The 18,583-nt window shown below is 42.6% G+C and overlaps 1 protein-coding gene across 4 annotated transcripts in view; it reads left to right on the top strand.

The window, feature by feature from the left end:
• LOC139547023 (collagen alpha-1(XVIII) chain-like) overlaps positions 1–18,583 on the top strand; it is a 159,509-nt gene that overhangs the window by 87,626 nt on the left and 53,300 nt on the right. For 3 of the 4 annotated variants that reach the window (XM_071356068.1, XM_071356067.1, XM_071356065.1), the window contains 4 exons: positions 6,055–6,596; positions 11,464–11,547; positions 12,149–12,208; positions 12,524–12,592. In XM_071356068.1, coding sequence (XP_071212169.1) covers positions 6,055–6,596; positions 11,464–11,547; positions 12,149–12,208; positions 12,524–12,592 — 755 coding nt within the window. The remainder of the gene's footprint in view (positions 1–6,054; positions 6,597–11,463; positions 11,548–12,148; positions 12,209–12,523; positions 12,593–18,583) is intronic. The other variant, XM_071356066.1, reaches the window with a different exon arrangement.

Raw genomic sequence — 18,583 nt, 5'->3', positions numbered from 1 at the left:
CCACGCCGACCACAAGTAACAGAAGGATCTGTTGTCACTGGTTCAGAAGTAGCCTACACCAGAGCTGTGTTCGAATACTCATGCTAACCGCACTAACCTTACTATTTGTGACTTGAATTGAGTATATAGTATCCTTATTGGTCATAGTATGGATATAGTTAGTATGCCAAAAGTTCCCAGATGTCGTACTAAATTTGGCAAAATATGAATTATACACACAGAGGACACTATTTCCATACTTTAGGGCCCATAATGTAATGCTTTAGGAAATGGGCGTGGCTCTTCATTGTTTTCTGATTTTAAGAAAATGGTGGAAAATATGCAGCCAAAGTACAACGAGAGCGAATACAAATTCATTGCTTTATGTCAAATGTTAAGAAAATGTTGAGCAATGTAATTACATTTACATTTAAGTCATTTAGCAGACGCTCTTATCCAGAGCGACTTACAAATTGGTGCATTCACCTTATGATATCCAGTGGAACAACCACTTTACAATAGTGCATCTAACTCTTTTAAGGGGGGGGGGGGGGTTAGAAGGATTACTTTATCCTATCCTAGGTATTCCTTAAAGAGGTGGGGTTTCAGGTGTCTCCGGAAGGTGGTGATTGACTCCGCTGACCTGGCGTCGTGAGGGAGTTTGTTCCACCATTGGGGTGCCAGAGCAGCGAACAGTTTTGACTGGGCTGAGCGGGAACTGTACTTCCTCAGAGGTAATAAAGTAATGACATTTCAAGTAAGTTACCTTACACGTTATGTTGGCTGACAATTTGTTAGCCACACTGTCCTTACGAACCACATAGCATAGCGGTATGTTAGCTAGCTACCTGACGTTGGTTGGCTACTTATACATCAAACTTTCCTGTATATTAACTATAGGCTATCTAACTACCCAACGTTTATTGACTTGATTATTCCCATCATTCTTAGCTTAGCTAAATGGTAGAGTCGTTGTGCGTTCTCAATGGACATTCGGGTGCTTTCGTAAATTCGCTCTGGATATCTACTCTGATTTCAGAGCACTCTCGTCTGAGTGTACCAACGCGCAGAATAATGAATTCACGAGCACTCAACACCCGTTGAACATGGCCTCAGTAAACGTCAGTAAACGTAAAAAAGCATCATAAATTGTTGCCAGCAGCACAGTTACAGTCACCAACGGTCTGGATAACATGAAAACTGCCTAACCAGCTCTGCTAGGGTGAGTAAAATGGTCAGAGTGGTCTCATTTATGTCTGGAAGTAGCTAGCAAGCTAGTCAACATTAGCTTGGGTGCTTGACTGCCGCTGTAAGGTCAGAACGCTCAAATCAACCCTACTCCTCGGCCTGAGCTTCCAGTGTACGGTCAGAGCCATACTAAAATGTAGTATACAGTATGTTAGTATGGGTATTCGAACACAGCTCAGGACTGAATGGACTGAGTCTTACCTGAAAAGCGTATCCTACACTTTCAAGTTGCATTTGTGAATAAGCCAAAATCCATCTGAGAAAAATGAGCACATAGCCTACTTGGACACTTGCAACCCTTTTAATGACTCCACAATCCTTATGAGACCAGAACAAGCACATTCTTGGATGATTTGTTCTGAGCTTTTAATGGCGCTGCATTGTCATGTAGCCTACTCTTATTTCTTTTTTTTGATATTTGGGAAAAATATTTTAGGCCTACTTATTTTTGCCACCATTTTTTGTTTTGCTAAGCTTTTTCGATCATAAATCTGTTTCATAGTGAATGATTGATGTTAATGGGTGGTGTAAAAACAAGATAAAATGAAAATACTTTCTTTAAAACAAAAATACATACTGGAAACTAGGTATTGGCTGTTTTTAGCCTTCAGCCTTTATATAACCATATTCATGAATTTATATACAATATTCAGGCCATAACTGAACCAATTTCTGTAGATTATACATACAATATTCTGCAAATATGAATAAATGTTGCCTATATACAATATTTGTAGCCATACATGATTTAATGCAAAGCAGTAAACATACACATTTAATAACAGACTCATGAACACAATTAGGTAGTAGTTGACGTACATAACATTATTTACTAACCGACCCATAAACAAATTCACTCAATGGTCTACTGGCTTCGCAGCTTTCCCAGCACTTCACAGCTTCCCCAGTAAACTCAACATATGTGTAGCCTCACGAGGACAAAAGAGAAGCGGAGGAAGGAGTTTACTTCTGCTGTAGTGTTCGCGGTATATATTATGTGAAGTGGCGGCGCTTCAGCAGAATGTATGTTTTAATGTCTCAAAGTGGTGGGAAAACAGAAATGTGCGGCATTCAAGCTCGTGGTCAATAAATGTAGGGGACAAGACAAGCTGGGACCATAAACCCCAGCAGGACCTTTTCAGAAGCTGTCCTATTCACTGCCTGATTGGCCAAGTCTTTTTAAACTGTCAATGGACGACAAAGGCTAATTTTGGGGGGGGTTGAATGGCGATCCTAGTTAAAATGCTAATCTTGAACCCCTGCACACAGTCCAATGTGTTTCAATAATTTCGAATGACTCACTGTCCTTTAGACGACACAATACCGGTGCGTTCACTGACATCAGCAAAGGCATTCCTTTAGCTTTACGTTTGAGAGGGAAAAACCTTTCCATCACACTTCATAAACCCGGTAAAAAGCTGTTCCGTTTCTCATTGTTGCAATACGTTTTGTCTTTATTGACTGATTGATTGATTCTACATTGTTTAATAGGCACATCCACCAGTTTATGTCAGTATCCTGAACAGCAATGGTCATTTTCGGGATGATGATAAGAACCCATCTGCAGATGGCCAGGACTGTGGGTACAACTAGAACATAGAGCAGTGTTTTACACAAGTGCATAGAGTAGCCAATTTTAAATGACTGAAAATGTGTATTGTTAGTTGTTTTGGACATTGTCTAGGCCTATATGATCAGGACTATTTTCTAAGTAAGAGAACATTAAACCTATTTAACATGTAACCTGTCTTCTCTTGAAATTACAGTCTCATTTAATATTTTACTGCAATATAGGAATTGCCACAATGTTTGTTCTTCAAATTAAGTATTGTATTAAAAATGAAGTAAATAGGCCACATTATCTTGAAAGATCATTTAAAGTATTTTTTTCTCCTAAGTTTCAGTTTTCCCCTTTTTTTCAGGTTTTCGCTCTCAAAATCAAGCTTTTTAAATAGAAACATCACAAAATTGAGTGTTCTAAGTCAACAACAATGCTTAAACCACATCAGGAGACCATTTTTGAGTTCTTTGAAATATCTGAGAAATTTTTATTTTTGGGTGTAGTTAACCTTTCATTCAAGTGTGCACCTAGCAAGAGGCTGTTTAGTGGAGTTTTTGTAGCGCACGTGATGGTAGAGTTTGCTAAACAAATACCCACTGGATTGATGAAAATAATCATTATCTAATTCTGCCAGGTGAGCATAGTAGTTAACAACATTTAATTGAGACGGTTTTTGGGAAAGCCTTTCCATCTACCAGAAGACTCTAACAGCTACACAGTGGTAGAGGTGCGCACTGCACACAGTCATGCGTTCTTCCTGCCTCTTCAGAAAGTTGCAAGAAATGGGAATCACTGATGCATTCTGGTCATGTCTTATGATAAATTTGGGCAAGTTAATTCATTTTCAATACATTTAGTTGATTCCCTACTACGGTCAATACATTTTTTGCATAGCCTATTGTTGAATTCCGTTTTAATGCCTGGATTCCAGGAGGGCCCAAACTATAATATTTGGACCACAGTGAGGCTCTCCACTACCAATTGTTCCTGCAGGGATGATTCACCATCTTCATAGAATGTTTAAATAATTTATCTGCAGATAATCGGCCCAAAAACCTAGGCCTGACAGAAGCCTATGCAAATTGTTAGGAAGCCAAATGAACAGCTAGCCGATGTGATTCGCTAGGCTACGCTCACTGACTGGTAACTCACTTTAGCGTCACTGTCTGGCAAGCCATGATTTATGAATGGCAAAGGGATGTAGGAGATCGACTTTATTCAGTCAGTTAGACACCTTTTATAAATGAGTCAACACTTGCTGTTCAGTTGTCAATCATCGCACAGTAAATAGCCTTCTTGGCACCACGACACATAGCATGACTGGCTTTGTGAAACACGTGAATGCGTTAGAAAACACTTAACTTCCCATTTGAAGTTTTTTCTTTAGCCTTGACAGAGGATTTTTGCATCCCATAATGTTCAATATTTATAGACATATATTGTTTTGTATTTTGAAGTAGAATTATGATGAAATAGACCACTTGAGCAAGATTATTTGATGATCAGCATGTGATAGAACATTAAGTCGCTACGAATCACAAGATATTTGTGTTCTCTGTTTATTTCCCAAAAATATATGTACTGAACCCAGTCCAGAGTCACCCGGGGTGACTGAAGAGGGAGCGCAGATATTTGGGGAACCTAGCTGTAGGACTTATTTTGCCCTGACGTGATGACATTTAACAGATGTAATGAAATAAAGGGCAACGTGTGTGTGTGTGTGTGCTGAAGGTTTTGGGAGAAGTCAGGAATTTCATTAGATAAATTCATTCATTATTTTCATTCAATTCAGAAATTAATGGAATTTTGAGATGTTTTTTTATGTATTCATTCTTTAGAATTGATCCTCATGTAGAGTATGCAGTGCACAATTGTTCTACTATTTACAAAACTACATGCTGATTTGCGCTTAGCCTTATATTTATTTGTGATGAGCTTGTGATCCACAGAAATCCTAATTCTGTGTCGTAATGTGTCATAAGCATACGGTTTAGACTTTACATCTGTACTCGCATGTACGGAACTAGAATCTGTGATAAGGCCTCAATGCTCTTAGGAAGTGTTTTCAGTACTTGTGCATCTGCTCGAACTGAATCATACAGTGTTAATTAACTCCAATTTAATTTGCGGTCCAATGAAGGGTAGTCATCCTCCCTTTTTAGAGTCACTTGTTCAAAAACGTGATTTTGTGTGAGTGATTCCCATTTCAGATTTTTTTTTCGCAGTCACTTGTTTGAACAGACTGGTTTTATTAACATTTCCCATCAGACTTCCTGTTTTCTGTTTAGCTATGTCACACTTTTTTTCCCCGCCCTGTTTTGTAAGATACTAAAGAGTTTCTTCAAATGTATATAGACAACGTAACAAGGTTGTGCCGTGCACTATTGCAAACAGCCGGTCATATCCCCCTTGGATTTGTTTGAAATGCTGTTTGATCACAAAATAAGTATCGGATCACTATACTGTGTCCATGTAAAAACAAAGTCTGAGACTGGCTAGCATGGAATTCCCCTTATCCCATGTTAGTGAGGGAAGTCTACCCTCACACTCAGTCATGTACTCACAGGGGGCTTTGGCTAAAGTACCTCTAGTATCTGTTCAAGGAATTAGGTTCTTATAGGTCCCAGGAGAAGTGTTCTCCCCACCCTTTTTTTTGGATATGTCAAAGTTGATGTTTGTTTTTGTAACCGACTCCATTTTAGGCAGGCAAATAGGACTCGGCTTGTTTGAATTAGGTCCTTTGAGAAATTCCCCCATATCGGGTTGCCTTTCAAAAGTTAAGAGCTAAATGTCATTTTTTTTTGCTTTACAAAGTATTCTAGCAAAAACAATTGTTGGGCTGTGTGTCGGTTGCAGTTAACGCCATCCATGTAATGTATTTGTTTGTAGTGTTTCCCTGATATCTCCTTTCCATTCTCATTTGGAGTTGGGACAGAAGTCCTAGGCAGTTTCCCATGTCAAGTCATATTTCTTTCACATATTAGGTCAGGAATCATTGATCTATCATCACGTTAATGCATCTCTTCAAGTGACACCGGACACTGGGTTTAATGACGCACATCTAGTATTGCTGCCCCCTTCCCTCCCGAAAGACTCACAAAACACTACTAAGGCAGACTGCCAACACTTTAACCCGCAGACCTAAACTCACTGTGTCAAACCCCAGCAGACTAATAGATCTTTCATATCCATTCCCGCCATGCAGCCCACCCCTTCATCGCCGTTTCCGGTGTGCTGTGTACTTACTTCCTGTTTCTCTCCTGTAGATGATAGCGGCGTCTCCCTCCTGCAGCTGATCGGGGACCCTCCCCCGGACGAGATCACCAAGATCTATGGCCCCGACAACAGCCCCGGCTACGTGTTCGGTCCCGACGCTAACACGGGCCAGCTGGCACGCGCCCATCTTCCCAGCCCCTTTTACCGGGACTTCTCCCTCCTCTTCAACCTGAAGCCTCAGTCCACCAATGGTGGCGTTATCTTCTCGGTCACGGACCCCTCGCAGCAGATCATGTATGTGGGTGTCAAGCTGTCGCCCGTGAAGGCAAACCGGCAGAACGTAATCTTCTACTATACGGAGCCCGACTCGCAGGAGTCGTACGAGGCGGCCACCTTCCCTGTGCACAATCTGGCTGACCAGTGGAACCGCTTCTCCATCTCCGTGCTGGACGACAAGGTCACCTTCTACATCAACTGCGACGACCAGCCCCAGGTGGTGCGCTTCGAGAGGTCCCCAGACGAGATGGAGCTGGAGTCTGGAGCCGGGGTGTTTGTGGGCCAAGCTGGTGGGGCCGATCCCAATAAGTTCCTGGTATGTATCATGCTATTACTGTATCTTTTGATATCAGGGTCAGTGGCCATTGTGTTTCAACTTGGTCAATGTGGGAAATGAATACATTTCCTAGACTGATGGACTTGAAATGCAGTTCTAACCCAAACCCTGTCTTATAAATCACTTACTGATGACGGATCTTAATTTGATCACTCTTTTGTCGCATTAGGAAATTCAAAATGAGCCCTGTGAAACCCGCAGTTCTCTTTCTGTTCATGGAGTCATTCGGACCAGTGGGGCCATATTGGTCCATATTCCGTTAGTGTATCCATTGTCACATAATGAATGGTGTGAAAACCGATAACGGGCTACTGTTTGTGATTCTCTGGCTGAGTTCCCTGGCTCATTTGGGCCATCAGAGGACATAATAGGGTTTCTAGCGAACCTAAGGTTACGATTGAACTGTCAAAATGTAGTTCAATCCTGGTTTAGGGTGGTCTAGCGGTTAGGGCCAATGCCTTCAGCGCACATATAGGCCTATTGTGTCCGCGTGAATTCAATTCCGGCCCACGCCCTTCTGGCACAAATAACTCAATCCACCCGATTTTGAAAAGATTTGGGTACACATTTAAAACATGGACAGTCATCAATATTTTACCCACGATCTTGATAAGAAATTACCATACCAGACTTTGATTTTAGGCCATGGCTGCCGACCAAACATTCCGGATGCTTCCCGAAGCTTTTGCGGATCATGTTCTCGCGCATATTCTCAATGCGTAGAGAACAGGCTACTCAGACGAATGGTGCTTGTTTAATAAAGTTAGGTCAAAGCTGTATCAATGTCTGCAAGATCACATAATGATCACAGTATTCTACCTAACAGAACCGAATATAATAGCATAGTTTAACGTTACTTGTAAGACAAAAACACCACCGCATTTAATCAAGAATGATCATTCTTAAAGCCGCAATAGGTTACGCAACTCAATATTAAGGTGTTCTTAATGTTTTGTACGCGGTGTATATCAGTGTCAGGGGCAAGTGGAAGCAGAAATGAGACCAATCAGATGTTCTGTTTTGAACAAGAGAAGTGCATGTCCTCACAGCCAAGCTGAGTCGGCCGTGTGAAACGGTAACAGCCGTGCCTGGCTAATATCTAATAATAATTATTATGATAGATGTATTTTATATAGCGCCCTTCATTATACGCCTCCAGGTCACATCCAACTCTGGATGTGTATGATATGATTGCCCTCAATTGGCCTTTAAATCAAAACATAAAAGTGGTCTAACCCTGACCATCCACCTTCTCTGTGTGGGAAACACAGCAGTTCAATTATTGGACTTCACAGTGGGGGAGCAATAAGCTCCAGCTGGCCAGTCCTGCAGCTGACCCGTCGACCGTCGCTATGCAGAACCCAGCACACACTGACAGGTGCCCGTGTAAGCAGAGGGCACAAGCAGACAGAGGCTCTGAGCACTAAGCACCAGTAAGACGGGTGCCCCGTTGACCAGGCCGGTTGGTCTTTTATTTAGTTTTTGCTGGCATCGTTATCTTAGGCTGTTGCTCTCTTGTCATGCAGTAGATTGTAAGGTAACACTTTAGTTTAGGGATCACATAGTGGGCACTAATTTGCAGTTAAAGTGTTTATAAGTAACTAATTCAACTAGCTCTCACAGTTTCATGTCAGAATTAGACGTTCATCCATGTCCTCTCAAACGTTAACAACTTTCTATCGCAGGATTCGAACTTGCAAACTTTGGTCCTGGTCGGTCCCTAGATGGGAGACCAGATGCTGCTGGAAGTGGTGTTGGAGGGCCTGTAGGAGGCACTATTTCCTCTGGTTAAAAAAAAGATCCCAATGTCCCAGGGCAGTGATGGGGGACATTGCACTGTGTAGGATGCCGTCTTTCGGATGGGACGTTAAATGGGTGTCCTGAGTCTCTGTGGTCACTAAATCAAATCAAATCATCAAATCAAATGTATTTATATAGCCCTTCTTACATCAGCTGATATCTCAAAGTGCTGTACAGAAACCCAGCCTAAAACTCCAAACAGCAAGCAATGCAGGTGTAGAAGCACGGTGGCTAGGAAAAACTCCCTTGAGAGGCCAAAACCTAGGAAGAAACCTCGAGAGGAACAAGGCTATGAAGGGTGGCCAGTCCTCTTCTGGCTGTGCCGGGTGGAGATTATAACAGAACATGGCCAAGATGTTCAAATGTTCATAAATGACCAGCATGGTCAAATAATAATAATCACAGTAGTTGTCGAGGGTGCAGCAAGTCAGCACCTCAGGAGTAAATGTCAGTTGGCTTTTCATAGCCGATCATTAAGAGTATCTCTACCGCTCCTGCGGTCTCTAGAGAGTTGAAAACAGCAGGTCTGGGACAGGTAGCACGTCCGGTGAACAGGTCAGGGTTCCATAGCCGCAGGCAGAACAGTTGAAACTGGAGCAGCAGCACGGCCAGGTGAACTTGGGACAGCAAGGAGTCATCATGCCAGGTAATCCTGAGGCATGGTCCTAGGGCTCAGGTCCTCCGAGAGAGAGAAAGAAAGAGAGAAAGAGAGAATTAGAGAGAGCATACTTAAATTCACACAGGACACCGGATAAGACAAATAACAAACTGACCCTAGCCCCCCGACACATAATCTAATGCAGCATAAATACTAAAGATCCCATGGCACTTATCGTAAGAGTAGGGGTGTTAACCCCAGTGTCCTGGCTAAATTCCCAATCTGGCCCTGATACCATCAGTCACCTAATCATACCCAGTTTACAATTGGCACATTCATCCCCCCTCCTCTCCCCTGTAACTATTCCCCAGGTCTTTCTGTAAATGAGAATGTGTTTTCTGTCAATTTACCTGGTAAAATAAGGGTTAATAAATAAATAAAAAGAATCCGAGGCAGATGCTTACGCCCATCCGCCATCCCCCTCCACAACGCCCTAGCAAAACCAACTTGAAGGTAACAGCGCTCCCTGTTGCCCCTCGTGGCCGGTTTCCTCATTGAAAACTGACTTGTATTACTGGTGACGTGGTAAGCTAATTAGGCCTTTATTCTGTGCTATAACAATTAACAAAAATATAAATGCAACATTCAACAATTTCAAAGATTTTACTGGGTTGCAGTTCATATCAATTCATTTGAAATTAATTAATTATGCCGTAATCTATGGATTTCACAACTGGGAATACAGATATGCATCTGTTGGTCACAGATGGTTTATGGTAGAGAAATGAACATCCAATTCTCTGGTGGACATTCCTCCAGTCAGCATGCCAATTGCACCCTCCCTGAAATCTGTGGCATTGTTTTGTGTGACAAAACTGCACAAGGTGCACCTGTGTAATGAGCATGCTGTTTAATCAGCTTCTCTATGGCACACCTGTCAGGTGGATGGATTATCTTGGCAAAGGATAAATGCTCAGTAACAGGGATATAAACAATTTTGAGAGAAATAAGCTTTTTGTGCAGATGGAATATTTTGGGGATCTTTTTTATTTCAGCTCATGAAACATGGGACGAACACTTTACATTTTATATTTTTGTTCAGTGTACATTCAAATCTGTAAAGGCTAAGATGTAACATTTAGAGAATGGCCTGGGATAATTGATCTTTGAAAGTATGATCTAAAAAAGCATGAGTGGCTCGCCAAACAATTCAGGAAGTATATGCAATGTTTAATGTTTTCCACCGTAAACTGTCATAAACAACTCTCGCAAGTATCAGCTCCAGGCTACTATCTAATCAATGCCACATTGGCATTATCCCACCCCTATTTAGCCACTATTGGCTTAAAAAGCGAAACCTAACACTAGATAGTGTTAATTAATTTCCAGCAATATTGCCCCTGTCTGTGTGTTGCGTGCCTTTGTCGGGACCTCAGTGTGTAGCCAGTTGATGTGATAAGTCTTGTGGGTTGACAAAGACTTTCCCCAAAACCTTCTCAATTAACTCCAAAGTAGGCTTACCTGGCAGAAGTATATCATGAGTAAGTATTTCATTTGTATATACTATTTATTATTTGCAAACTTTGCCATGAAATGAGCAGCAGCCGTACAGAACCATCGCTAGGTCGGCACATTCGTTACTCGCTAGATGCACAATTAAAGGGCCAGATGCGCAGTTAAAGGGGAATTACCCAAATAATCGAAATATGTTAGTTTTCTTCCAGACCTAAAAAGAAAATTGTCTTCTGATCAGATTTACGCATTGACATGGACTCAGAACATCCAATTTAGTTTTTTCTCTATGAACAATTGTCATTTTGAGAGTGAAAAACAAAAAAGATCCTAAACCAGGAAACTTTTAACAGAGAATACATCATTTGTACACCCTTAGTTGTTTATTAACCATTATTTTACCAGGTATATTGACAGGAAACGGTGCACTACTTTCTCTTGTACACCAAGGACCTCGGGAAGAGTGTCTATTTGAAAGCTAGGGGGGAAATGAGTAGCTTGTGACATTTTTTTAGCTCGTGACATCATTTTTTTAAAGTATCTCTCATGCTATAAAAGGTTGGAGACCCCTGGATTAATGGGAGTCACTGAAAGAGGCTATTGTGGTGGCGAGTTTGATGGACTAAGACCACGGAAGATGACAGTGTCATATCAGAGGAGCCCTTTTCATTTCTAAACACTTGGGGCGGCTTTATTAAACCCCTCGGCTTCTCTCACGAGAGGGGGTTTTCCACCAGAAACCACCACACAGATCAGGGACGTATCTTTTAAGAGACAGGACTTAAGAGGGAAGATAATGTGTGATGTGTTTGTTATTGTGTAGAGCATGGCCGACGTGTGTGGGCTTCATGGGGGAGAAGAATGCTGACATGTGTACAGGGCATTTATTGACAACTGTGTGTGTGTGTGTGCTTGCCTCTGTATTTTCCTTCATAGGGGGTGATCGGGGAGCTGAGGGTCGTTGGAGACCCTCGGGCTGCTGAAAGACAGTGTGAAGAGGAAGGGGATGACTCTGATGCGGTAAGTGACCCGCTTGACCCGCTACCGATACAAAAACAGGTGCAACAGCTTACTGCTTATACAGTTGTTGGCTAAGCAAGGTATAGGGAGGCTAAAACTTACAGGGAACTCTTGGGAACAACAAGTTGTTTCTGTAGGAGTTGGATATGCTACAGTACATCCCCAAGCCCTTTGATGTGTAGAAATATTCAAAGTTGCCATAGGTACACGATCTATGCCAATTAAGCATATTTGTTTAAAATGTGTCAGTTAGTTATACATTAGGCTTGAATTGCATACGTAAATAATTTTTGGCATAAATCCCATGTATTTCTGTGATGCATTACATGTTAGTTATCCATTTAGTATTAATAGCATACGTTAGTATGTATTAATAGCATACGCCTGTGTATTTCTGTGGTGTTTGGATGTTGTGTGCAATTAATGAAGGAACATTCCTCTTGATGTATTCACTAGGAAGCAAACAGGAGCAAACGGGCTGACATGGAGGGACCAACCTGAACTTGTCCAATAAGAAACACTTGTTTTTCTTAGTTTCCGTGGTAAAACGTTTTGCTACGATGTATGCTAATGAATACACCCCTGGTCTCTCTCCTCCCAGGCTTCAGGAGACGGCGGAAGCGGTGACGAAAGGATACCGGACGGGAAGAAGAAAGGATCGGTATGATCACTTGACAAACGTTTTAGTGTTCACATTTGGTTGCCATCCACAAGCACGTTCGTTCCATCTAAGCAATCTTGTGTTTCCTGTTCCCTTTTGAGTCTACACTATTGGAGACCATGATCTAAAACCAGGCTATCTGTGATGTTTCAAAGTCAGAGTTCGAACGGGAAATGTCGCCATATGATGGGTTTTCACTGCAACGTTCGCTCATAGTTGTTGTAGTGACTCCTTTGTAGGAAAATAGTTTGAATAATAGGTACATAATGAAGGTGATGGATCTCTCTCTCTCCCCCCTCTCACTTTCCCCCATAGGGTACATCCATATGGGACGCAAAGGTACGAAAATACGAGAGGGTGGAAGATGTCAGACTGACAGTTACGGTACGTGCTCTGAAATCAATTTTACCTATATATGTTGGCGTTCACCCACAAGCATGTGAAATTTCACCTTTTGATTTGTCAGCACCGCTCTTCTCGTGAGCAGCCTATTCACTATATACTGTTGTGCACTATGTAAGGAACTATGTAGGGCACCCTATTCAAATGACACCCTGTCCTGTTCACTACTATAGTGCACTATATAGGGAATAGGGTGCCATTTGGGACGCAACCATCCGCGTCATTGGATTTGAAACATATGGTCAACATGGAAACCGAATTATCTGTAGGGAGCTGGATACGGTGTAGGGAGGTGGTACGTTGTGGGGAATGTATATAGCCCGGTTTCGCTGCGGCGTATCACTTGGACGACGTCCTTAACTAACACAATCGTCGCCCATCTAGCTTAGTAGGACTCAGTAATACCAATGTCAGTGCTGTAGTAGCTAATACCCCCCCCCCAAAACAAACCACACAAACATTTTCAGCGGGGACCCCATTTTTGTATATTTCTAAAAAAAAGTTTGTATATTTTCCCATACAATCTGTACTCTTCATTTTTTGCTCCTAAAATTTAAAAAAAATGCCGATCCCACGGCAGTTCCCCTGCGACCCCGACTTTGAATACCACTGCTCTACAACAAGCAAATGTTGCAGCACAACCTCCGACCAACCTCCATATAACGCCGCCGTCACGGCACGCCAGTCCAATTACTGTGGAAGACAAAGGAGAAAACCAGATGTCTGGTCCAGGGTCAGGGCGATGATATCTCCAAGGTTCTATTTTGTTATTTTGACTGCTTTCTCAATCAGACTTAAGTTGAGAGCACAGCAATAGAGAGGGATGCAACGGAAAGAGATGGCGAGGAATGTTGTGCCTGTAGCAGAGGTCTAATGCTCCCTCTTTGTCCTGCCAAGCCTTGTGGGTTCCACAGGGCTCTGGGTTCATGGGATAACTTTGAAGCCTTGTGCCACTTGACAGCGGGGCTTTCCGCCCACCAGACAAGTGTTTATTATCATTGTATGGAACAGCTGTGGATTCTGAATATTATCTGTTTCATTACATTGCTTAATGCCTGTCTGACTTCCGCTCAAGTTTGGACAAGCAAAGACGGAAATACAGACACTTTTCCATTATGTGACCGACGGCAGGTTTTAGCGTGATTGATGGACTTGCAAGTTGTCATCGTTACATGGTGCACTAAGGGCAGGAATTCAGTCAAATCCGCACCGCAGGAAAACGACAACATTGTTCCTGCACCATTAAAGGACTGGTTATAAGTGTGCGGGATGGGATGTTGACATGCAGGTTTACTACAGTGCAGGTTGCATTAAATATTCCACCCATACGCTTAGAAATGTGGAGGGTAAAAAAATGTATTGGTAGGATGATCTACCTACTGTCAAGCTTAAGTCCAATTATACAGTCATCTGGGTGAAAGTGCATCTAATTTAATATTTCCTTTTTTTTTTAAGACTGCTTGTGACAGTGAAGTAAACATATACTTCTTATTTCATTACATTTTTAATTCAATTGAGTCTCGAAGCTCATGTAGATCGAAGCTCATGGGATTATACATGTGTGTATTCGGAGTGCGAATCTGGTCTTTGTGCCAGCTTTACCTTGTTTGCATCACCTTTGTGATCTAAATAGTTTAGTTCTTAGCACAAGTTTCAATCTCCAAGTGCAAATTGGGCTTGTGCCATCTATGGTTAAATTAAGTTGTGTTTTCAAATCAATCACCACCCGGAGCCTCATCTATACCCACTCTCCTCACTCACACCTCTCAGAAATGATGAATGCATGGGATTATAAGTGTGTGTCTGTTTTATTACATATATCCCCTTGGATCGCTCATATAACACTCACCAAAGCAAAATTCTTCACATAGTTGACCTCAGGCTCTACAATAGGAAGAATGTTTGCCCAGAGAGGAAACTGGTTAATTAAACAGTGAAGAATTCCGTACCTTTTCTTTCACGTGCCCCCCCTCCTGCCGTCTCCATCGTCCCACCCAGTGTTCCCCTCTCAGATTCCACTGGGGAAAAATACGAAACTTTTCACCTGGTGAAGAATGAGCTTAGAAAATGGGGGTGTTTGGTGTAATCTCCCTGAGTGGGACAAGTCTGGAAATGGCCTCTTCTCTTCCAACCCTGCATATTCTCCCACCTCTAGAGCACTAGTGGGGATGGTAGAACTTTGCTAGTCCTTCCTTGTCTCTACTCCTTAACACACACACACACCCTGACACACACACCCAGACACAAACACACTGAAACACACGCGCACACACACATACGCTGACACACACACTGACACCAGCTCCTCCACTCTATTCTCTGACCCCTATCTGAAGAGCTGGAGCCCAAAACGGGTCACATTCCTGTTGCCAGACGTGTTCCTCCCGACCAATATAATTGCTGCCTGTCGCCATCCCATCCGCACCCAGTGGGAGAACGTACGCCCACTGTCTCGCTCTTTGAGAGAAGAAAGAAAGGGGGGATGGGAAGGAGGAGAGTCCAGACTGCAATTTTCTTTCTTGGCCCCTTGACCCTCTTACCATCCCCCTTCTCTAAGCTTGACACCTGTTATTTGATCAGCCCCCCCCCCCCCCCCCCCATGATCAATGTTAGTAGCTACCCTAACATTTTGCGGTGTAGTGAATACATAAACTTATGCGGGCCACTACTACATATCTGCCCTTTTTATAGTTTTTGTCATCCAGTAAACCGTTGTGCATATTATATAACCTACATACGGCCACTGTATTGTAAATTGTAGATGTGTGTAGGTATGGGAAAACATAGGAACTTGTGCACTATACAACTCCCTATACCCTTCAGCTCAACTCAGTGTTTTTCTGTTCATAATGACCACACATGCACTGCATGCCACCGTCACAGCTACTTGCAACACCACTGTAGACACTACCTCACAGACGGGGAGAAAGTGTGTTTGCTTGGTCATGGGTATTCATTTGTTTATGATAAGCAAACCTGAGAGGTTTAACAAGGTGTGCATAAAAATTTAATTACATAATGGACACCAGACAGTGCTATTCTGCCAACCATTAGCACATATGATTACCCCATAACAAAAATACAATTTCACAAACCATATACATACATAACTCCTTAATCTACAAATGGGCTGCCTTTTTGGCAATATTATGGAAGATGGGAAGCCAACATTGAGTATTTACCACAACATAAACATATACTCTTTACATTTTATTGTTATTTTTTGTGAGGGAACTACTGTACAAATACCCATTAAGCAATACTAAGTCAGTTGGGAACTTTGAGTTTCCTTGGAGCTGGATGTATGTTTATGTTTTCATTCTCCCAGCAATTTTTAACATTAACTTGGCTACATCCCAAAACATGAACTCCATAAATGTCATTGTTTTCTTTGTTAGAGAACTACAAATACTCATGTCGCATTATTAGGGATCGTTATTCTTAGATTCTTACATATAACTCAAGCATAGATTGGTCACTTTTTTGCTAATTTAACACACATAAATTACAGGGCATGAGACAAAAAGAATGGCATGCCGGTCAAAAAGAATGGCACAGATTGGCCCCGGAGACACCGTGTCGGTGTGGTGCCCTCCCTGAAAGCCGTGAGAGGACAAATCTGCGCTGTGACTGACTGTCTAGAGGTGTTGGGCCAGCTAGCCTTGGATACTCCTCGACAGTCATGTTTTTCACCTGTGTTCTGCCATTCTTCCGGGGTCCTCTCCTGCTTTGTCTTGCTGTGCTGTGTGGTGGAAGCTGGAGGTCGGTATCTGCTCCGTGACAGAATGTCTAGATGTGCTTGGCTTGCTAGCTCAGGATAACCTGCCTGGTAGACTCGCCACCGGCGATTTCTTGGTCTACAGGGCCCGCTGCTGCTGGTCTACAGGGCCCTCTGCTGCCTCACTGTGCGGTAGCCTACTGCAATGAGACTGTGCACATTGACCAGATCCACACACCGGGTGAAATCCCTGTCAGCACACACCTTCAGGGCTATTGAACACACTGGGGTCCTAACTAGGGAACCAACGCTCGGGAACACACTTGGTTTCTGATTCTAGTAGACCAGTAGGCTATATCTGAAAATTTTTAGGACATTTGAGGTTTTAATTTGTTAATTTTCTTTTTGTTCTAGCGAATTGTTCGATTCAATGGTTTAAAATTGGTGTTTTTGTACTACAAATGGTTTTAATTGCTGTTTATCTGGTGTTTGGCGCATTGCATAGTCTTATCAAAAACAATCTCATCTCCTTACCGCAAAGATACCGCCAAAACCTACTTTGACTTGTAGTACAGCAGATTTTATCTTTCAGAGTGGTTTGATTGTGGCACCATTTGATTCCTACTGTGACGTGCTCATTAAACGTTCCCATCTACAGTGTTTGGTAAAAACTGTGTTTATTGTATCAGATTACTTGAGTTTGGATTATTTGAAGTCTTCTAAGTGTAGAGAGATTGTAGGAAGCAACAAATCAAGGTGTTTAATTATTCTTCTGCTCTTGGTGTCACGAAACATTCACCCGAACCCACTCCGATTGGCTACGGATGAACTTCCAATACACACCAGTGCCCCCCTACGGGTTAGAGCGCGTTTTCATTGCGTGTTAGGGTCTGCTCATGGACTGTGCCATAGCTGGGGAAATCTTATTTAAACTGTTTCAGCAAGGGCTGACGATTTGAAGTTTCATTGTTGTTTCCGGACATGTAGGGAGTCGTGCCAGACCTTAAGATCTTGGTTGGAGGTACGGGTATGTATGTGTTTATGTGAATATACAGTGGGGAGAACAAGTATTTGATACACTGCCGATTTTGCAGGTTTTCCTACTTACAAAGCATGTAGAGGTCTGTAATTTGTATCATAGGTACACTTAAACTGTGAGACGGAATCTAAAACAAAAATCCAGAAAATCACATTGTATGATTTTTAAGTAATTAATTTGCATTTTATTGCATGACATAAGTATTTGATCACCTACCAACCAGTAAGAATTCCGGCTCTCACAGACCTGTTAGTTTTTCTTTGAGAAGCCCTCCTGTTCTCCACTCATTACCTGTATTAACTGCAGGTAATGTTTGAACTCGTTACCTGTATAAAAGACACCTGTCCACACACTCAATCAAACAGACTTCAACCTCTCCACAATGGCCAAGACCAGAGAGCTGTGTAAGGACATCAGGGATAAAATTGTAGACTTACACAAGGCTGGGATGGGCTACATGACAATAGGCAAGTAGCTTGGTGAGAAGGCAACAACTGTTGGTGCAATTATTAAAAAATGGAAGAAGTTCAAGATGACGGTCAATCTTCCTCGGTCTGGGGCTCCATGCAAGATCTCACCTCGTGGGGCATGCCTCCAACTCAATCATCAAGTTTGCAGACGACACAAGAGTAGTAGGCCTGATTATCAACAATGACGATACAGCCTACAGAGAGGAGGTGAGGGCCCTGGGAGTGTGGTGCCAGGAAAATACCCTTTCACTTAATGTTGACAAAACAAAGGAGCTGATCGTGGACTTCAGGAAACAGCAGAGGGAGCACGACCCTATCCACATCGATGGGACAGTAGTGGAGAAGGTGGAAAGTTTTAAATTCTTCGGCGTACACATCACAGACAAACTGAAACGATCCTCACACACAGACAGCGTGGTGAAGAAGGCGCAACAGTGCCTCAGGAGGGAGGGTGAAGAAATGTGCCTTGTCACTGAAAACACTCACAAACTTTTACAGATGCACAATCGAGAGCATCCTGTCGGGGTGTATCACCGCCTGGCACGGCAACTGCTCCGCCCACAACCGTAAGGCTCTCCAGAGGGTAGTGAGGTCTGCACAATGCATCACCGGGGGCAGACTACCTGCCCTCCAGGACACCTACACCACCGATGTCACAGGAAGGCCAAAAAGATCATCAAGGATAACAACCACCCGAGCCACTGCCTGTTCACCCATGTTATCATCCAGAAGGCTAGGTCAGTACA

Source organism: Salvelinus alpinus, chromosome 20 (genome assembly GCF_045679555.1).
Source record: "Salvelinus alpinus chromosome 20, SLU_Salpinus.1, whole genome shotgun sequence".
Taxonomy (NCBI): Eukaryota; Metazoa; Chordata; class Actinopteri; order Salmoniformes; family Salmonidae; genus Salvelinus; species Salvelinus alpinus.
This window is presented reverse-complemented; position numbering and strand designations above follow the sequence as displayed.